Raw genomic sequence first — 18,039 nt, forward strand, 5'->3', positions numbered from 1 at the left:
AAAAGATAAAAAACAGCTCTAGTTTTCTGCCCCCTGCTAAAGCTCTGCATTTCCTTGGCACATTTCTTCTCTCCCTTCATTTCCATCTCTCCCCTCACCTTCCCACCCTACATAGTTCCCCCCAGCGACCTTTGCATCACACCCTCCAAATGGCTTTTAAATTGGGAAACCAGCCTCCCCCTTCCAGACCTTGAGAGCTTTAATACTCTGGGAACCTTGCGTTTCCCCTCCACGGGGACACCCCAGAGCAGACACCTCCGAGGGAGCATCCACACACAGTCACGAATTACGGTCCGTACACAGACAAAATAGTTTACCCGAGCTGGTCCATACCAGGCTTGTACAGCTTGGCAGAGTTTTCCTCTAAACCCCTGCGCTTTAGGTAAGTTTTATTAACCTTTTAATGCATAATAACACAGTCTTACAATTATGAAGTTAAGGACACAGGCGTACTCTTAAGTGGAAAAATGCATTTCCTGCTCCAAGTGCGCAGCTGTAAACTTGAGATTTTAATTGAGAAAAATCAAGCCTAAGAGCATCTTAATTCCGCATATGATTTTGTTCTTACTCCACAGTAATCTCAAACTAGTTAAAACTAGAAACTTTTCTAGTACAACACACATCGGCATCTCTCAGCAGCGCAGGAGATTGGATCCTTTGGGGATATTTGAGGCATCTTGCACAGCGAGGGAGCAGCACCGAAACTCCCTGCACTGGGGCAGGCAAACAGCAAACTCCACAGGCCACGGAGGTTAAACCTCTGACAGAGAACACAGAAAAGGTCCCAAGTGGTTTATCAAAGATGGGATCTGAGAGAGAGAAGGCAAAGGCAAGAAGAAATGGACACAAGAATAAGGTCTTGCTAAAATAACACTGGGAAGCATCACTACAGGTGGCTCCAGGCTCCCCTCACCCCCATCACATCAGCACCAAGCTCTGCCTGGGCTCAGCACGAATCCCAGGAGCCGAGCACCAGTGACGCACAGCTGGACCACAGCTGGCAGACACCACACACATCCTCCCCAAGACACAGCTACCTCCTCAGCAACCCAATCATGAGGCACACATAAGGATTAGCCAGGGTAAACCTCATATTCCAGTGCACAACAGCTTCTCTAGGCAACATCTTATATTTAAGAACACCAGGGAGCCAAGGGCTGAAACTTCAAAAGCTATAATGAATTGCTTCTAAAAACCCCACCAGATCATCCTCAGCATTCGTTATTACACATCTGATTTGCTCCACCAGCAAAATCATATACTTTTAATATGACTGAACCAAACACCTCCTCACACACACACCTGATTTTTGCGACCAAATATTAACACTGCAGGTGTAACTGGCAAATTTAAGCGTGGAAAGGGAACATCCAAAACCGGAGATATGTTCCTGGAAGGCAGTGACCCAAAAGCTGGGAAGTACAGCATCATGCCTGGGGACAGCCCTTGCCACCAAGGCATGTGCCGTGCAGACAGTCACCCAGCACCAGTACGAGCCTTGCTGAGAGCTCCTTGATTTGGGAATATGTTAAACTACAGCCCTGCAGGCAGCAGAAGTCCAGTTCTGTTTTATAGACCCTTAGTCCTTCTTGTGCATCAACCCTTCCAAGAGGGACATGGCGCAAACTCTACAACAAAGAGGCCACAAACACACAACTGCCATCCTCAGAAGGACCGGTCCCATCAGCCAACATCAGTCAGGAAAAAAAAGCCAGGGCTTTATTTAATATTCTTCCACGTGGTGCTTTATAAGCTAATAACCACAGAACAAGCAGCCAAGTGCTGCACATTCACTATCCGAAGGATGCGAGAAAGGAAGGAGCACACATTCCTTCCTGCAATAGCAAAACCACTGGTGAGTCAGTAGAGGTTTATGAAATAGAGACCACCTTGGCTAAGGAACCACATGTGCCAACAAAGCACCTGGTGGGGTTTGTCCACATGATGATTATGGAATTGATTCCTTAATGTGCGGCCCTCGGCTCCCATTGCCCTTCCTGGGAATGGCACAAGCAGCACAGCCCCACACGATGAGCTGGCTTTCAGCCAGGCTTCCTGCAGCCAGACCCCCTGGGATTAATGCTGTGAGCACATCTGGGCACATCCAAGTACACACAGTTTGACAGAGACATGGGTACTCCAGAGTCATGTTAGGAAGCCCAGCGATAGCAGAGAGCAGCCACAGACTTCCCATTAAGAAACAAAAATGTAAGAGAAGAATTCCACTGCAATGGATAAATAATGAAATAATTCTAGAAACGTGCAACTTTTACAGCAGAATGCCAATGTGCTGAGCCCTGGTGCAAGCAGAGCACTTCCCCGCTCATTACACCAGTAGGTTTACTCTTCTTTTATGGATTTCCCTACCTGGCTGGCTCACTTTTTCCCCCCCACTGGCACAAGCTATCTTGCTAACCTTCCCCCCCCGCCCCCCAACCTAGGAGTGACCACCAAATGGGACTACCTGGCAGCAGTAGGAGCCACAGGCCACCCACCAGCACCCACACACCCACCACAGCCACACAGTCAAAGTGTCCCTCAACAACCGCATCCTAAGGTGGCCCCACAGCACCGTTTTCTTTGGAGGGGGCACAGCCACAAGGCATGCTCACTTGGAGACTCACTTTGCAGTGAGCCTTACTCAAAAAATACATAACAGCATGCGGTTAAAATTAGTTTGCCAGGGCAATTTTAGCCATAATGTTTTGACAGCATAAAAAATAAAGCAGGATTTTCCAATTCTTGTCATCCTGTGCCATAGTAGAAATCATGCCAATACCTGTTCTTCCATTCCTTTTTCTTGATCTCCCCATGGCAATGGGGACATTAACTGTTGTCCCAGTTTGAGAGCTAAACCACAACACCTGTACTTGCTGGCTTTAGAGAAAAGAAAGTTGAAGAAAATGGAAAAGCAGGACTGTTCTTGTAGGGACTTCAGTTCCTTTTGGGCCAGTGCTCATGGAGAATCACAGGATGGTTGAGGCTAGAAGGAACCTCTAGAGATCATCTGGTCCAGCCCACCTGCTCAAGTAGGGCTGCCTAGAGCCAGTAGCCAGGACCATGTCCAGATGGCTTTTGAGTATCTCCAAAGATGAAGATGTCACAACCTCTCTGAGCAACCTGTAAAAGTTTTTACAAACTTTTAAAGGCTTTTCTGTGCTGAATTCTCCCCCTTGTTGGCACTGAAATAGTTAAAGTGATTTTAACCCCTTTTTAAACACAAGACCCTAAAACCAAACCAGGCTTTAAATGGGGACAATGATAGACAGGTCCCCTCTTGACATATTTCACAGCACAGCCAATTTGTGGAGCAGGTTTTCAACACCAATCCTAACTACTGTTACAATTTAATTTATTCCTGTATTAGCTACAGCTGTGCAACTCTCAATGGTGGAGCACTGCTGACCCACTGATTAATCTTCAGCTGTCCTCATTACCACTCATTCCCATCTGCTTTATTTCTGCCTGCCTGGATACACACATCCCCCCCGGCTGCAGAAACCAAGACACCAACCAACGAAGGTCAGCGCTGCTCCAAGAGGCTACATGAACTGGGGATGGCCAGCATCTGGTTTAACACACTTGGACCATTCAAAGATTACGGACCACCAAGACACCAGCATTTGATGGAAGCCCAGCAAGGCTGCTCAGTCCTGCTGGGCAGCATTAGCAACAGGATATATCAGTAGCAGAGACCATAGAAATCATTGCAAGGGCTGAATTCACAGCCCCACAGTTCAGGTATTTCCCCCTCCCATTCACAACAGTTGCGTTTCCAGCACACAGTTGCTCCCCAACACCTTCTCTGGAGCCACCATCCACCACGCCAGCGCCATCGTACTTTGTACCCAGAGTGAAAAAGGAAGGCTGGGCTGCTGCCTTGGAGGAGAGGTGTCATCTACAAATACCAGCTGCCAGCACTGACAGCTCCCACAGCAGCTTCCCAGCACAGGCTGAGCTCCTGCATAGCCACTTTTGCCTGTGATGGAGAGAGTGCTTCCACACCAATAGCAACGTAGAGGTGAGAAACCCTGCTCGCCCACAGCGTTGGTACTGGAGAGACTTTGGGCTCAGAGCTATGTTTCCTCCCATGCACTATCCATGCTGCATTTTTAACCATCAGTTAGGGAAAAGTGGAGAGAAATCAGCCAAGCCCAGAGCTCTGAACTTCCACCAGCCCTGGAAGACACCAGGAGTGCTGGGTCATGGCACCTGGCAAGGCAGCTCCGCACTGTCCACACATTTGTCCATTGCTTTGACCCAGGGCCATTAATAAAGAGAATGATACCAAGGCAAGATGCGATTTTTGTTTATAGGAAGTCTGGAGTCACTCAGACAGAAGTATTATTCATCTGATGCACAACAGCAGTGCCCAGAGGTCTCAGCCCTCTCCCACCCTCCTCTTGGCTGACTCAGTGCACTTGGGTGGCTTCAAGGTTTCCTCTCTGTACCCTCCTGTGCCAAGACAAAACTCGGGTCTCCCATGGGATGCAAACCAGCAGGGCTCACTTCTGCAAGAACAACTTGCCTACAGTAGAGTCTCTGAACACAAATACAGCCATTTCATGGCAGTGCACTTCGGTAAATCCTCTCCCAGCCTGGCCAGCTGAACACCATGCAGATGTGTCACTGCATAAGGGAGCAGATGAGCTTTGGTCCCACCTAGAAGAGTATATCACAGGCAGGAGTGGGGAACCGAACTCTGGTAAGAGAAGGCCGTTGTGCATCTTCCTCGCTCCCAGCTACAAGGGGTTTTGCTGCAGACAGTGAACTGGACATTTTTGCACCAAGACAACCATACAAAAGCTCCAGAGATTGGAGCTGCAAGTCTTTTAAATACAAATCCTGTTTGCCATGTGAACACTGGGTCACTTTTGCAACACCTGGGTTGGTCAAGAAGACTATACTTGCCTTCATGGATCAGTCTCCCACGTTTCAACAAGCCTGGCTACCAGCCCATCATGGACAAGTCACTGGTGTGAAGGAACCTGCCAGCTAAGCTTCAAGTACTTCTTAGCCACATCAGCCAGCCAAGAGGATGAAGACCTTTAGGAACAGCAGTACCCACATCTAAATATCACCCTGTTGTGTTTCCACACTTTGTGTTCCCCAGCTTTGTTCCAGGGTTCACCAGACAGCATATCTCATACTGTGGCAAGACAATGCTGTCCACAGGTAGCAGAACACCCAGTTTTCTGGTTTCCCTGTCCATATTCACTATTATGTGAACAGCTCAGGCAGAACACATGGCACCATTTCTCCAGAACATCAGCTGCAAAAGGAACATGAAGAACTACCCAGGAGTGAAGGATTTCAGACCTTGGCTGGTGAGCATAGAAGGACTCACACCTATTCCTTAGTTAAACACACATTTCTCATGCTTGCCCTAAGTCTATGCATCACTCACATAACTTATCATAATCCTTAAAGCAAAAATACCCAGAAACTCCACTCCCCTCTCTCTGACTCATCGCACCACAACGAGGAGAATGCTCTCAGGGGGCTCCTACGTGAGTGCTGGGGGGATAGAAAAGCCCATTAGTGAAATCCCATCGGACTTTGCTGGATGGGAGTTTAGTTGCAGAGTATTGGTATTACACTTATAAAATCCCCTGAAGTTTGAGGACTCTACTTGCTTGAGTATAGAGTAGCTGTGGGCAACAAAACGCTCTCTTTATGAGAATATTTAGCCATGACAGTAAAATTCCTTTTTTTTTTTTTAGGTGCCTGCGGTAAAGTTAAGCTTTCCTATAAGGCATAACATATACATTAATTAAACTAACTAGAAAATGTGAGAGCTTCTGCCTCAGATGAGCACTCTCATAGCCTATTAGTGAAAAGCTCTTCAACTTGGTTGACCGCAGGTTACAAAGGGGATCTTCTGTTTGTATGGAAATATGCACTTGGCTGAGAGCAGGCACTGGCTGAACATTCCCAGCATTGATACCAACACCAGTTAAGTCATGCCCTGTGAATATGGAAAAGGATTATTCTTACACATTAATCATTTCAGTCCTGTTTTCCACTGAGACAGACATCCCAGCTTCTACATGGGAAGGGACACCTCAAATGATTCTTCATCCCTGTCTCCATTAGCATTTACAGTCCCACACAATGGATTAGCTGATAATCAATTAATCAGCGTGGCAATACAACGGGACACTCCAGGCAAGACAAAACCCAGCTGGCATCATGAGCTGGGTCTGACCTCTAGCCACAAAGAGCACCAAGGAGTTACAACAGTGTTGCTCATGGGAAATAGATCACTCTGAATGTCAGTACAAAGGAAGCCGATAGCACACGTACAATCATATTATAGGAGGAGAAATTACTGAAAAGGGTCAGGTTTTCTTGGATATGATCAGAGATCAGCTCATTTCTCGTTGACACAACATACCAGACATGGCTCACTGCTATGTAAGCTCAAGGGGGACTTTTTTCCCCTCTCCTCCCACAAAGCCTTTTTCCAGAAAAAAAAAAGGTAAAATCCAAAACCTGACATATTCCATGAATTCCTGACAGCGTTTTTGAATAACTGGACATGTAGATGCTTTGACTTTTCTCAAGTGAAACAGTTCAATTTTTCATTTTTAAATTCCTGTTTGAAAATTCCCTTCTGTTTTTATATTAAAGCACGCATGCAGGTAAAAAAACAACCAACCAACCAAACACCAACAAAAAAACAACAACCTTAAAACAGAATAACCCCCAGCACATTTCCACTTTGTCAAAACGCTCTGACCACCTGGGATAACTCCTGCAACTCTTAGAAGTTACTGCTTATCAAAAAAAACACCATGTATCTCCTCTTGCCCCAGGTCCAACCCCACTGAACTTAGACCAGGCACGTCCCAGGCACTCTCCTTAAAGCATCATTTTTAACTCTTCCTCCCTGGAATTCAGTCAAACACCACACAAGATAACCTGGAGAAGCATATAGCAGATCAGGCACAGATGCAGTGCTGGGACCAGAGCATCCCTACAGACCTCTCTTCAAGGGCCCACAGAAGAACTGAGCACCACAACAAAGAAGCCACCTCCCCAACCACATTTTAATTTGATTATACAGCACATATAAGAAAGAACTGACTTCCCCCTCCCACCTTTTCCTTCCCCCCTCCAGGCAATTGAGTCATTTCAATGAAATAAGAGAAGAAGAAGAAAAAAAAACAACTCACATTTGGAAGAGGAGAGGAGAGGAACTGGCGCACCACAGCTTTGCCAACTGACCCCAAGGCTGCTCACAGCCCCTTTGGGAAGCAAAGCAAGTTACCAGCCTGGCCTTGCTTTAAGTAATATCAGAATTAATTCCAGCTGTGGGGCTGCACATGTGCCCCTTGTAACGAGCTCGGCAACCGGCTTTGGATTGGCAGCCTGGGGGATGTGTGGAAGAAAAAAAAGGGAGGCTGCGCTCAGTTTTGGGGGCAGGTTGCAAGGAAAGTGGCTGATTGACAAAGTTCTCTTTGGCAGCAATGTGGGGAAAAGGGGAAAAAAAAATAACTGGGGGAATGGGGAAAAGCTCTGGCTGGCAACTGAACTAAGGAGCAGAGTGAATGGCAGCTGGGTGTATGGGATGCCGGCAGCTGCACAGAATCCTGCTGTTTCTCTCCTGTCTGCACCTTACCCCTCTGCCGGAGGAGGTCCAGAATCAGCCTCGCAAAGAAAGGAGGAGTTTGCCCCATCGTTTGAGGAGGCAGAATTCTGGGGCAAAACTTGGGCTAAAATAGCTACTGTAGCAACGCTCCCTGGTTGCTTTGACCCTTGCAGTCTAATGCTGTCAAGACCACTTTATCGCTTTATATTCCATCAATATAATGCTAAGCAAAAAAAAAAAAAAAAGAAAAGCAAGCACTCCAACACCCAGAAGAGCAGAGTGACTCCACCTTCAGGAAAAACAGCTATTAATCAGGTGGGCAGTCTGATGCCTTCGGCTCCTTCCACCAGGAAATATTCATTTATTTGCTAATTCATAATCCAGGTTCCTGGGCCCTAAACTGTAATGACCTTTACGTTTTTAGCTCAGGGCAAAGCTGGTGGCATGCCCAGGATGGGCAGTGACACGATGGAAGCGGGCGGTTTGATGGAGGACGGGATGTGGCGTGGGGATGCAGTGAGGGCACGGGAGAGAGCCACCACCATCCTCTTCCTCTTTTCCCCTTTCTCCTGCCCCTCAACCACACACTTCTCCCCTTTCCAGCACAAGAGAGAGAGCAGATTGCACAGCTGGGATGGTAAAGATCCTTTTTTTTTGACTCTCGAGGAAATCCTGGAGTTTCTCGAGTATCCACGTACTTCTTTTTATTAAATACTATTGTTAACAATGCAAATAATTTTCTTAGAAAAGAGGTCACATTTACAAGAAAAGAGCTATTAAGGCAGGAGAGGCTGGATAAAGTGTGTGCGTTGTTGTTATAAACATTATCTCAATGACTTTTTATTTAATCAGTTCATCAGATTGGCTCATCCTTCTCCGAACGGTTGGGTTAGTCTAATTACAGAATGCAAATCACCCCAGTTCTCTCCACCACGTTACTCCCACCGAGCACATTTCAACAGCCAGCTCTTGTTCCAGCACCCATCATGCTGCGAGCATATTCACAAGGATTTTTAGTTTAACAGAAGTACACTAAGATGCCACATATTCAAAAGAACGACCTGCAGCCAAAACACCCCCACGTTCACTCAGGCGAAGACCTTCTTCCTGCAGGACGCCCCTGAGCTGCCCTGAGATGTGCCATCTCTATCAGGTTCATCCCACCTCAACCAGTCCCAGCGTGGTGAACTGGGAATGCAAACCAGAATTTCTTTACAAGCATGAGGCAAGAGTCAAAGCATCGGGCTGGTCACGTTCCCCTGTGCTCGGAAGAGCATCTCCTCTTCCCCGGGGACATGCTCAGAGCACCGTGCCACTCTGGGGAAGGGGACAATATAGAGATGTGGCTCAGGAACACAGAGAATGGATGGGGAAAGCCAAAAAGCGGGACAGGCTGGAGAAATGGGCTGACAAAAAAATCCTGAATTTCATTACGGACAAACACAAGGTCGGGCAGCTGGGAGAGAACAATCCCATGCGATGAGACACGCTGAGAAAGTGTCTCTACAGAGAAGGTTTTGGTACGTGCCCGCAGGGATGAAAACCAGCCGCATCCTGGGCTGTATTAGCAACAGCACAGGCAGAAAGTGGAGGGACGTGCAGCCCGGAGAAGAGAAGGTGAAGACACTAATCGCTATCATCACAGGGGAGATGATGGAGATGCTAAAAGCCATAAGGCACTTCAGGGCGTGCTCTAGTGGCAGAGATTGTAGGGATTTGGGGTTTTTTGTGTGTGTATGGTTGGACTCGATGATCTCAAAGGTCCTTTCAAACCGTGAAGATTCTATGATTGTATGATTCTAAGAGGCTCCCAGTAAGCAGCATACAGATGGTATGTATCTTCCTGTCCTCACAGGGCATCTCTGCCAGCGACAGAGAAGCACCCACTGTGGGCCCTTGATCCCATCTTCTCCTCCTTTCCCATGCAAAGAGTTACCTACGGATGCATTTCATGCACCGAACTCTGAAGGGTACACGGTGTTTTAATCATGTAATGTATTAATGACATAATTAAAGCCCAGACCTTTTGCTAAGTAACATATATTACTCTGATCACTGCTTTGATATATTAAAAATAGATTAACTGCTTCCTAGAGTTTGAGGCCAGGAGAGAGCATGGGTCTCATCCGTGTTGACCTCCCACACATCCATGAGCCAGAGATTTCCTTCAGCAATCCCCACCTGTATCGAGCTCGCCAATTCAAGAAGCAACATTTGCTTGTATATCAAAGATGTTTGACAGCAGGGAGTCCACCACATCTCTCGGATTAGCTGCTCAAACAGCTAATTACCCCAGCTGTTAAAAAAATCTTATCCTTATGTCCACTGTGGGCTTTGGTAACTTCACATCATAGAATCATAGGATCATCTAGGTTGGAAGGGACCTTTCAGACCATAAAGTCCAACCATCAACCTAACACCGCCAAACCCACCACTAACCCATGTCCCTCAGCACCACGTCTGCCCAGCTTTTAAATACCTCCAGGGATGGTGACTCCACCACTGCCCTGGGCAGCCTGTTCCAGTGTTTGACAACCCTTTCAGTAAAGAAATTTTTCCTAATATCCATCCTAAACCTCCCCTGGCGCAACTTGAGGCTGTTTCCTCTTGTTCTATCACATGTTACTTGGGAGAAGAGACCGACCTCAAGCTCTCTTCAAGTGATTGCTGTTGGCTCCTCCAACACCTTAGGTGGCTGCTTGGAGGTAGCTCTTCACCATTGCCTGCCTATTCCTTCCTGAGATAATTATAATATACATTTATCTCCCTTCTTAACTACCTCATTCAGTCTTAACCACCTTAGCACATGGAGCTCCTCTAGTCCCCCCTCACAAGACCTTTTCAGGTCTTCCTCCTCTTCAGGTCAGGTTTTCCAGATGACAAACCTCCCTGGTATCCAAATATGCCGGCAACAAGCAATGGGGACAAACAGACGTCAAAATCAAGCGAAATGCTGCCAAGAGTGATATGGGCTTGTAAGGATGTTCAAGGCAACCACTTGGTCCTTCAACCTTTCATGGATGCAAGAAGCACTCATGGAAGGAGGTATCTCCCAGGCTGGGCCACCAGCTCCTGGGAAGCCACTGTGTCTTGAAAGAAAGTCCTCCTTCCAGAAGAGTCGGGCTTCAAAATCTGTCTGAGAATAGCAAACCAAGTTCCGTCCATTTTCAGCTATATTTAGCGAGGCCATTATTTATGGAAATGGCAGGAAATAATTCAGCCGGATCCAGACATAATGTGAAATTGGAAAGAGGGTCTATAAAATGATAAATCGAGGGACCTAACGGGGAGCCAGCCAGTCGTGGGGACTCGGCGTGGCTACGAGGGAGGGCTCTTCCAGCCGGCGATGGCGTGGCAGCACGGCAAACACCAAACGCCTGCCCTGGGTCAGACCTGGGTGGTGGGGACCAACGGAACTGCCTTCCCTTGGATAGCCGCTCTCAAAAACCCCTTTCCCCCAAAAAAGTCTTTCCCAGGTTTCAGAAACATGGTTTAAGAAACAGCTCATGGCCCTGAGCCCATGGGAGTCAGGGAGAGTGACGGCACTGGCAGGGGAAAGCAGGGAGCATCCTCCCCGACGGCATTTGCTTCCTGCGTGGCCATGGCTGGGTGTCTCCCATCCAAAAGGGGATTTTCCACTGGAGAAGGAATATACTGCAGAAGACCCAGTGCCCTATGAGAGTACATATATATATAAATACACACACACCCCCCTACAGGCTGGCACTGCCATGCATGCAGGGAGCAGATCAGCCCTTCACCGAAGGAGGTCCCACAAAATATTTGAGAAGAGAAGCAGACAGAACTGAGCTTTAATCATTCATCTGTTTCCTTCCTCCCCAGCACTTCATCCGACTAATTCTAATTAAACTGGATTTTACTCTTCTGAGCTAGGAGAGCTTTTCTTTTATTTGTTTAAAGACTGTTTCCTCGCCACCAGATTTCCTCCAAATCTCCCTCAAGCAGAGTCAACGGCAACATTTTGACCAGAGATGCAAAGAGCATCAGTGGCTCCGGTGAGGACGGGACGTGCCACAGCCCCGTCCAGCAGAGCAGGAGGCAGCTCGCTGCATGCCAGGAGGACTGATCTGAGCTGCCACACGCATCCCGGGACACACGAAACCTGGTGGAAGCTTCTGCATGGACTCCGCAGAGCTGGAGTCGGGTTTAATCTCCCTTGCTGATCTTCTCCCACGCGTTTACTACTGAGCAAGTTGACAATTTGATTCCGTTTGCACCCCTCGACCCCAAACTGTCGTACCCCAGGGCAAAACCAGCCGCCCGCATGCACAGCCCGGCCCTCCCAGACACCAGGATCCCCAGCTCCCGCGATGCCGGCTGCTGCACAGCCCCTTACCTGTGCCACAACTCAGAACAGCGGGAGCATAGTCGATCCCAATGGCTCAGCTGTCCCTCGGAGGCAGGACGGCTCTTTCCCTGCCTCTGCACGCTCCCAGGTTTAGCTGCTGAAGCCCAAGTTCATCTCAGAGAACGGCCAGAATCCCAGTGTCAACATCTGCGGCATGCGAGGGAGGAGGAGATCCCTCTCGGGGGCTCAAGCTCTCAAGGAGCCGTTGGCTCCCACAAAACTTCCCAGAGTGGGCGGCGGAGGAGCTCACAGCCGCCCCAAGCCCCCAGCCCCTGTGGCACCTCGTAATTCCTCCGCTGTTCCCAGGGGGGCCGCCGCGCTTGCCTCGCACAACATCCCGAACTGTGCGGGGTGAAACCAGCCCCACACAAATGCCCGCGTTCACACCTGGACAAGACACAGAAACACCCTCCATCCCCGCGCCGCCGCAGTGATATCTGGGGCCGGTGATCCGGAGGCCGCCCTGGCCAGCAGAAAACAGCAACTGGCCTTTCTGACAGGCAAAACACTCTTGCTCTGAGGGTTTTGGTTTTTTTTTTCCCCTCCCTCCCTTCTTTCATCCTTATTCGACCAGGGCAAGCGTTAGGGAAAGGCCAGGTCAGCAGCGGCACGCAGACACTCCCAGCTCTGATGCCAGCAGTCATTAATCCCTCCCGGGGAGCTGAGCGTACCACAAAATAATCATCATCATGATAAAGAGGCAGCCAGAGGCGACGGAAGATCTTTCCTGACACTGCGTGACCCTGCTCCACCTCCCCGGGGATACAAAGCGCTTCCCCAGACCCCAATCAAGCTGCCAGCTCCAGCTTTCGGGTTCCCCATTTCCAAACCTGCTCCTTTCTAAAACGTGCAACGGCAATAAAAATTAAGGCCGTTGGATAACATTCTACGCTCGGCACGAGGAACAAGGACAATCTCTCTCTGACATTTAATACCATAAATACCTATGCTTCCACATTACTTTGTACCAGCAACAAAAATCCCAGTCATTCCCTTAGTGACGGTGGCTTCTCCCAACACTTTGCAGCCTCGGTAGCAGAGCCTCGGCATGTCTGAGCACAGTGGATACTCCTTACATTTGCAATTGCTGGCTCTCCGGCAGCGCTTAGAGCCATCCTAATGTTATCCCGCATCTGCAGGCGGGATGTTGAGCACTTTTCCGTACAGGAGTCGGTATAAAGCACAGTGGGGGGGTGCACAGAGGGATGACTATCGCACGCACGCACTTTTCCCCAGCACATACCTGGGTTTTACAGACGTGAAAAACTTGCCCTCAGCAGCTGCCCTGCTTGTTTCCAGCTGAACTCATGGGGAAATAACTATAAAGCTCTGCAAGGAGTGGGTAAAACATGCAAAATATGGCCCCAGGGAAGCCATGCGGCAGAAGAGGCTGCTCCCAGTCCTGGGGGGGGGGGGGGGCTGCACTCCCATGTACGACACCCCCATGGGTGCAGCAGCACCTCTCCCAGTGGGTACCGCAGCTGCTCCCAGTTACTTTGGCAACTTGTGTATTTGGGAAACAGTTCCCAGCTCCAGCTCTGACACCGGAGCAATCGCTCCTTGTGGCTCCCCCACCCCTGCTCCCTGGGCATCCCTCCGGCCCCCACCCAGCAGGCGGTGCCAGCTCTGCAGGCTCATTCCCAGACGTTCACTCCCTGCTCCGCAGGGCACAAGGTGGGACCCCGGGGCCACCGTGCACCTCAGCGCCCAAACCCCAGGTCCCCAGCGAGCCCCCCCCCAGTTCGACACCAGGGAAACAGGCACGGAAATCTGCTCTCCACTCTCACAAAACTCCCACATTTTGATGAGCTGCAGCTTATCTGCTTAAAAACGCTCCGTGCCCACGTCGGCCTTCTCATTTAGCCATTTCTTCGCTGGTAACTTGAAGTTCGGTGAAAGGATAACGATCATGTTCTGAATACCTACATTTTCTGCTTTATTAACAGTGCAAGGCATGCATAATTTAAAGGGGAGGAAAAGTGCATACAGCACTTAAGTTTTTTTCTAGATTGTTTCGCCAAGAAAACCAGCTGGGCAAAGCGGAGAGATGGAATTGGACGTCTCGCCGGGGATTTTAGCAGCTCTGCTCTCCCCCCATCCCCGGAAGCAGCACTGAGCAGGAGACGGTGGGCATCTGCCCTGGCTCCATCACTGACCTGCTCTTGGGAAACTGTTCCCAGTGTCGGCGCCCCAGTTCCCCCTTAGGTGCAGCTGTACGAGCCACTAACTTTTTAATCGCAGCTTTCCTATTCAGAAGCACCCGAGGAAAGTTAACAGTGAATGTGCAGCCAGACATCACGGGACATTAATCTGCTTTTTGTATTAATTAGGAATAAGCAAATGCGGACCATTTATTTTGCATTTAAAGGCACCCAAACATGTCTGGAGCGCTGCTGCTCTGGGTGGATGTGCATGCTGCCATGCCAGGCGCTGTGCCGGCACAGGGCATAGCCGAGCGGTCCCTCTCTTCACATCCCGGAGTGTGAGAGCCGAGCATCGGCGCGAGCAGTGCCGGAGAGCAGGCAGGTGGAGCTCGGGCAGTGCACATCCCAAGCCAGACTCCGTCCCGGGGACACACGTCCTCCTGCAGATGAGACACAGCCTCAACGGGAGGCAGCGGGGAGAAGCCGGAGTGGCAGACGGCACCTGAAGGATGTGACCTGCAAAGCGGCAAGTTCTCCGTGCGGGGCTGGAGAGGGCAGCAGGGCTCGGGGATAATGGCCAGACACGGTAGCATGCTCTTTTGGCTCACGAAACGGAGCAACACCCCAAGCCTTCCTTACGGAGGAGGCTGCTGGGGCTCTGCCCGCTCTCAGAAGGGACACCGGCATTGCATTATTGGCACAAAAGCAGGGAACAAGTGGGTTAAGTCAGCAAGGCATATTCCTAAGTGCTCCGCTCTTGGAAGCAGAGCTGTGAGGATCTGGAAATCTTCAATAAGGGACAAAAAAAAGTTGTTCAAATCCCACAAACCTATTTTTCCCAAAGCAACAAGGACTGAGCGGGCTCCTTCCCCCAGGCTGGGGCTCGTGTTTGCTAATGGAACTCAGGGCACTCCCTTCAAATCCTCCTTTCTCAAAATGGCCCTGGTGCACAGAGCGGGCTCTTCAAGGCGCTCCAGGCTGCCAGGAGCCTTTTTTTTTTCCTTTGGCAGAGCTCTGTTGGCTTTCTCAAATCAGGAGTCAATGAAGAAACACAAATTCCCAGGAAACGGGGTTTCAAATATAGCACAGCCACATATGACTGAGTTCACACCACTCCCCCCCCCCGCCCCAGCCTTTCACCCATCGTCCTTAACCTAAAAAAAGGCATCACATTTTACAGGATGAAAACGCATCATTGCCAAACAAAAGTCTTACTACAAATCTGCAAGTGACATCGGCCGTGCACGGATGCCGGCGTTCAGGCTAGGGCAAGAGCTCCCTTTCCTGTAGGCCCCCACAAAACACGCTCTGCCTGAACAAGCTCTTTTCTATTCCCAACAGCGGTTGCTATTCCAGCACACCCAACAATATGTGCCTGTGTGTCGGGGAAGGCAGGGAGCCCCGGCGCTGCCGCTGCCGAGATCTGCACGTTAGTAACCCAGCCACTGCGAGCAGAACCCCTCGCACATTTTCAATTACACTGAAATTTTGCAAAATTAAAAATAAAAAAAAGGGGGTTGGGGGGGAGAGTACACCTCTAGATGGGGATGCATTACTGGTGGGAAGGAAATATTTCAGTGGTGAAACAGGCGCAGGGGCTCGAAGGAGCGGGTGTCAAACGAAGCATTTACTGGCAAATTCATCAAGTCTCCTCAACACCGAGTACCAGAGCCAACGCTCCCCGCAGCACCGCACCGCACCGCGCAGCACCGCACCGCGCCGCCGAGCCCCGCCGCGCCGCTTACGTAACCGGGGCATCGCCGGGGCATGGCCGGGACCGGGGCATCACCGCGGCCGGGGCATGGCCGGGACCGGGGCATCACCGGGGTCAGGTCATCGCCAGGACCGGGGCATCAATGGGACAAGGGCAACAGCGGTGCCGGGGCATCGCCGGGACCGGGGCATCACCGGGACCGTAGCTCGGGCATCACCGGGTTCGGAGCATCGCCGCGGCCGGGCCATCACTGGGGCCGGGGCCGGCGCACCGGGCGGCGTCCGCGCCGCTCAGCAGCGCGGTCCGGCGGGGCGCCCGGCTCCCCCGCGCTGCTCCGGGCTTCGCCGAAACGGCGCTAACTTAGGGAAGGCGGGGGAAGAAGGGGGGAAAGCAACAAGACCCGCGGCCCCAGCGCCGGACCCCGCGCAGCTGCCCAGGACCCGGCTGCTGACAGGGGCGGCAGGGGATGCCGCCTGCTCGGCGCCGGCCGCCCCGCTCCGCGGACCCCTCGCGTCCCGCTCCGCGGAGGCGATTTGCAAGTCACTGCCGGGGGGGGAAGGCCGGGGGAGCGGGGCGACGGCGGGGGGAGACCAGGGGAGCGGAGCGGCGGGGGGCTCCCGCTGCGCGCCTGCCCGCGGAGCCGCCCGCACCTCTCGACCGCGGGGACTGCGCGCCCCCGGCGGAACACTGGGAAGTTTGCGGTTCGCCCCCGCCCCTCGCTCCGCGGCCGCGGGCGGGCGGGCGGGCGGCAGCGCCGCTGCTAACAAGTGCGGCGGCCCCGCGGAGCTCCGCGGGCGCGGAGAAGCCCCGTGGCGGCGGCCCCATCCGGGACCGGCCGGACACCCCCCCACCACGACCAAGCGCCCCTTTTCCGACACCCCCTCCCCGTTTTTCGCCGTGCAATGTCAGCGTCTCATGGCAACGGCGCTGCCTCCGCTCTGCCTCCCGCGGCGCGCAGCGGGGCCCCGCCACCCCCGCGGCCGCGGAGGAGGACACCCCTCACGCGCCCCCCCCCCGCCCCGCTCCTTCCTCCTCCCGCCCCAGCGACAGTCGCGACAAGGTCACGCCGCGCCCCGGACTCACCGTACACCCCTTGCCCGGAGCTGCCCTCCAGCAGAACCGTCAGCAGCCCCAGCAGCCCGATGGCTACATCCATCTTCAGGTGAGCATCCACATATCCAGCCCGGCGGGGGGGTCGCGGGGGGGGGGTGGGAGACAGCGCAGCGCCCGCCCGGAGCCCCGCGCTCCGCTGCGGCCGAGCCGCGCACGCCCGCGCAGGGCAGGGCGGCGGGGGGCAGGCGGCGGGCACCGCTCCGGTCCTCCTCCTCCTCCTTCTCCTCCTCCTCTTCCTCCGCCTCCTCCTCCTCCTGCGCAGCGCGGAGCGGCGCGGAGCGGCGCGGGGCGAGCCCCCCTCAGAGCGGCAGCCCCCTCAGGGCGCCGGCCGCCGCCGCCGCCGCCTCCCGGGGCCGCCGACCGCCTCCCGGGGCCGCCGCAGCCGCCTGCGCCCCGCGGCCATCAGATGCCATCGCAGCTCCGCGGCCCACGCATGATGCGCGGGGGGACCCCCCGCGGGGCGCGCAGGTGGCGTCGGGGGCCCGCGGAGGTGCGTCCTCGCTCTTGCGCTTCCCGGGAGCGGCCCTCACCGCGCCTGCGGAGCGGCGGCCGGGCCCATGGCGGGGCGGGGGGTGTTGCGGGGGGGTGGGGTATGGGGGGGCGGCGGGGTTCCCTCCGCCGTGCGGTGGGTGCGGGCGCGGGTGCGGGTGTGTGAGCGTGAATGGAGGGCGGCGGTGTTGCCGTCACGTTGTGCTATACGTGCCGGAGCCGGGGAGCCGCAGCCCGGCGACGTCAAAGCTGCGTGGCTCGCTGCTGCGCGCCTTCCTCCGCCTCCTCCTCCTCCTCCTCCTCCTCCTCCTCCTCCTGCTCCGCCGCCGCCTCCCGTGTCCCCGCGCCTCCGCCACCGCCGCCGGGGATGCCAAGCCGGGGCGCCGCGCTCCGCGCGCAGCCGGGATGCGCTGTGCGGGGCGCTCCGCTGCGCTCTCGGGATACGCGGTGCGGTGCATCCCGCTGCCCTCGCAGCCAGGATGCGCGGTGCGGTGCGGTGCGCCCCGGGCCCAGCTGCGCGGTGCGGTGCGGTGCGCCCCGCTGTGCTCTGGGATGCGCGGTGCGGTGCGGTGCCCCCGCGCGGTTCGGACGGTGCGGGGCGCCCTGCGCCCGCGCT

At 53.1% G+C, this 18,039-nt stretch overlaps 1 protein-coding gene across 1 annotated transcript in view; it reads right to left on the reverse strand.

The window, feature by feature from the left end:
- Positions 1–17,700, reverse strand: part of MDGA2 (MAM domain containing glycosylphosphatidylinositol anchor 2) — a 369,386-nt gene extending 351,686 nt beyond the window's left edge. The window contains exon 1 of the mRNA XM_063333753.1: positions 16,905–17,700. Within this exon, the coding sequence (XP_063189823.1) occupies positions 16,905–16,977 (73 nt within the window). The 5' untranslated portion in view covers positions 16,978–17,700. The remainder of the gene's footprint in view (positions 1–16,904) is intronic.
- Positions 17,701–18,039: the final 339 nt, after the last annotated feature.

The sequence above is a fragment of the Chroicocephalus ridibundus genome, chromosome 4 (genome assembly GCF_963924245.1).
Source record: "Chroicocephalus ridibundus chromosome 4, bChrRid1.1, whole genome shotgun sequence".
NCBI classification, from domain to species: Eukaryota; Metazoa; Chordata; class Aves; order Charadriiformes; family Laridae; genus Chroicocephalus; species Chroicocephalus ridibundus.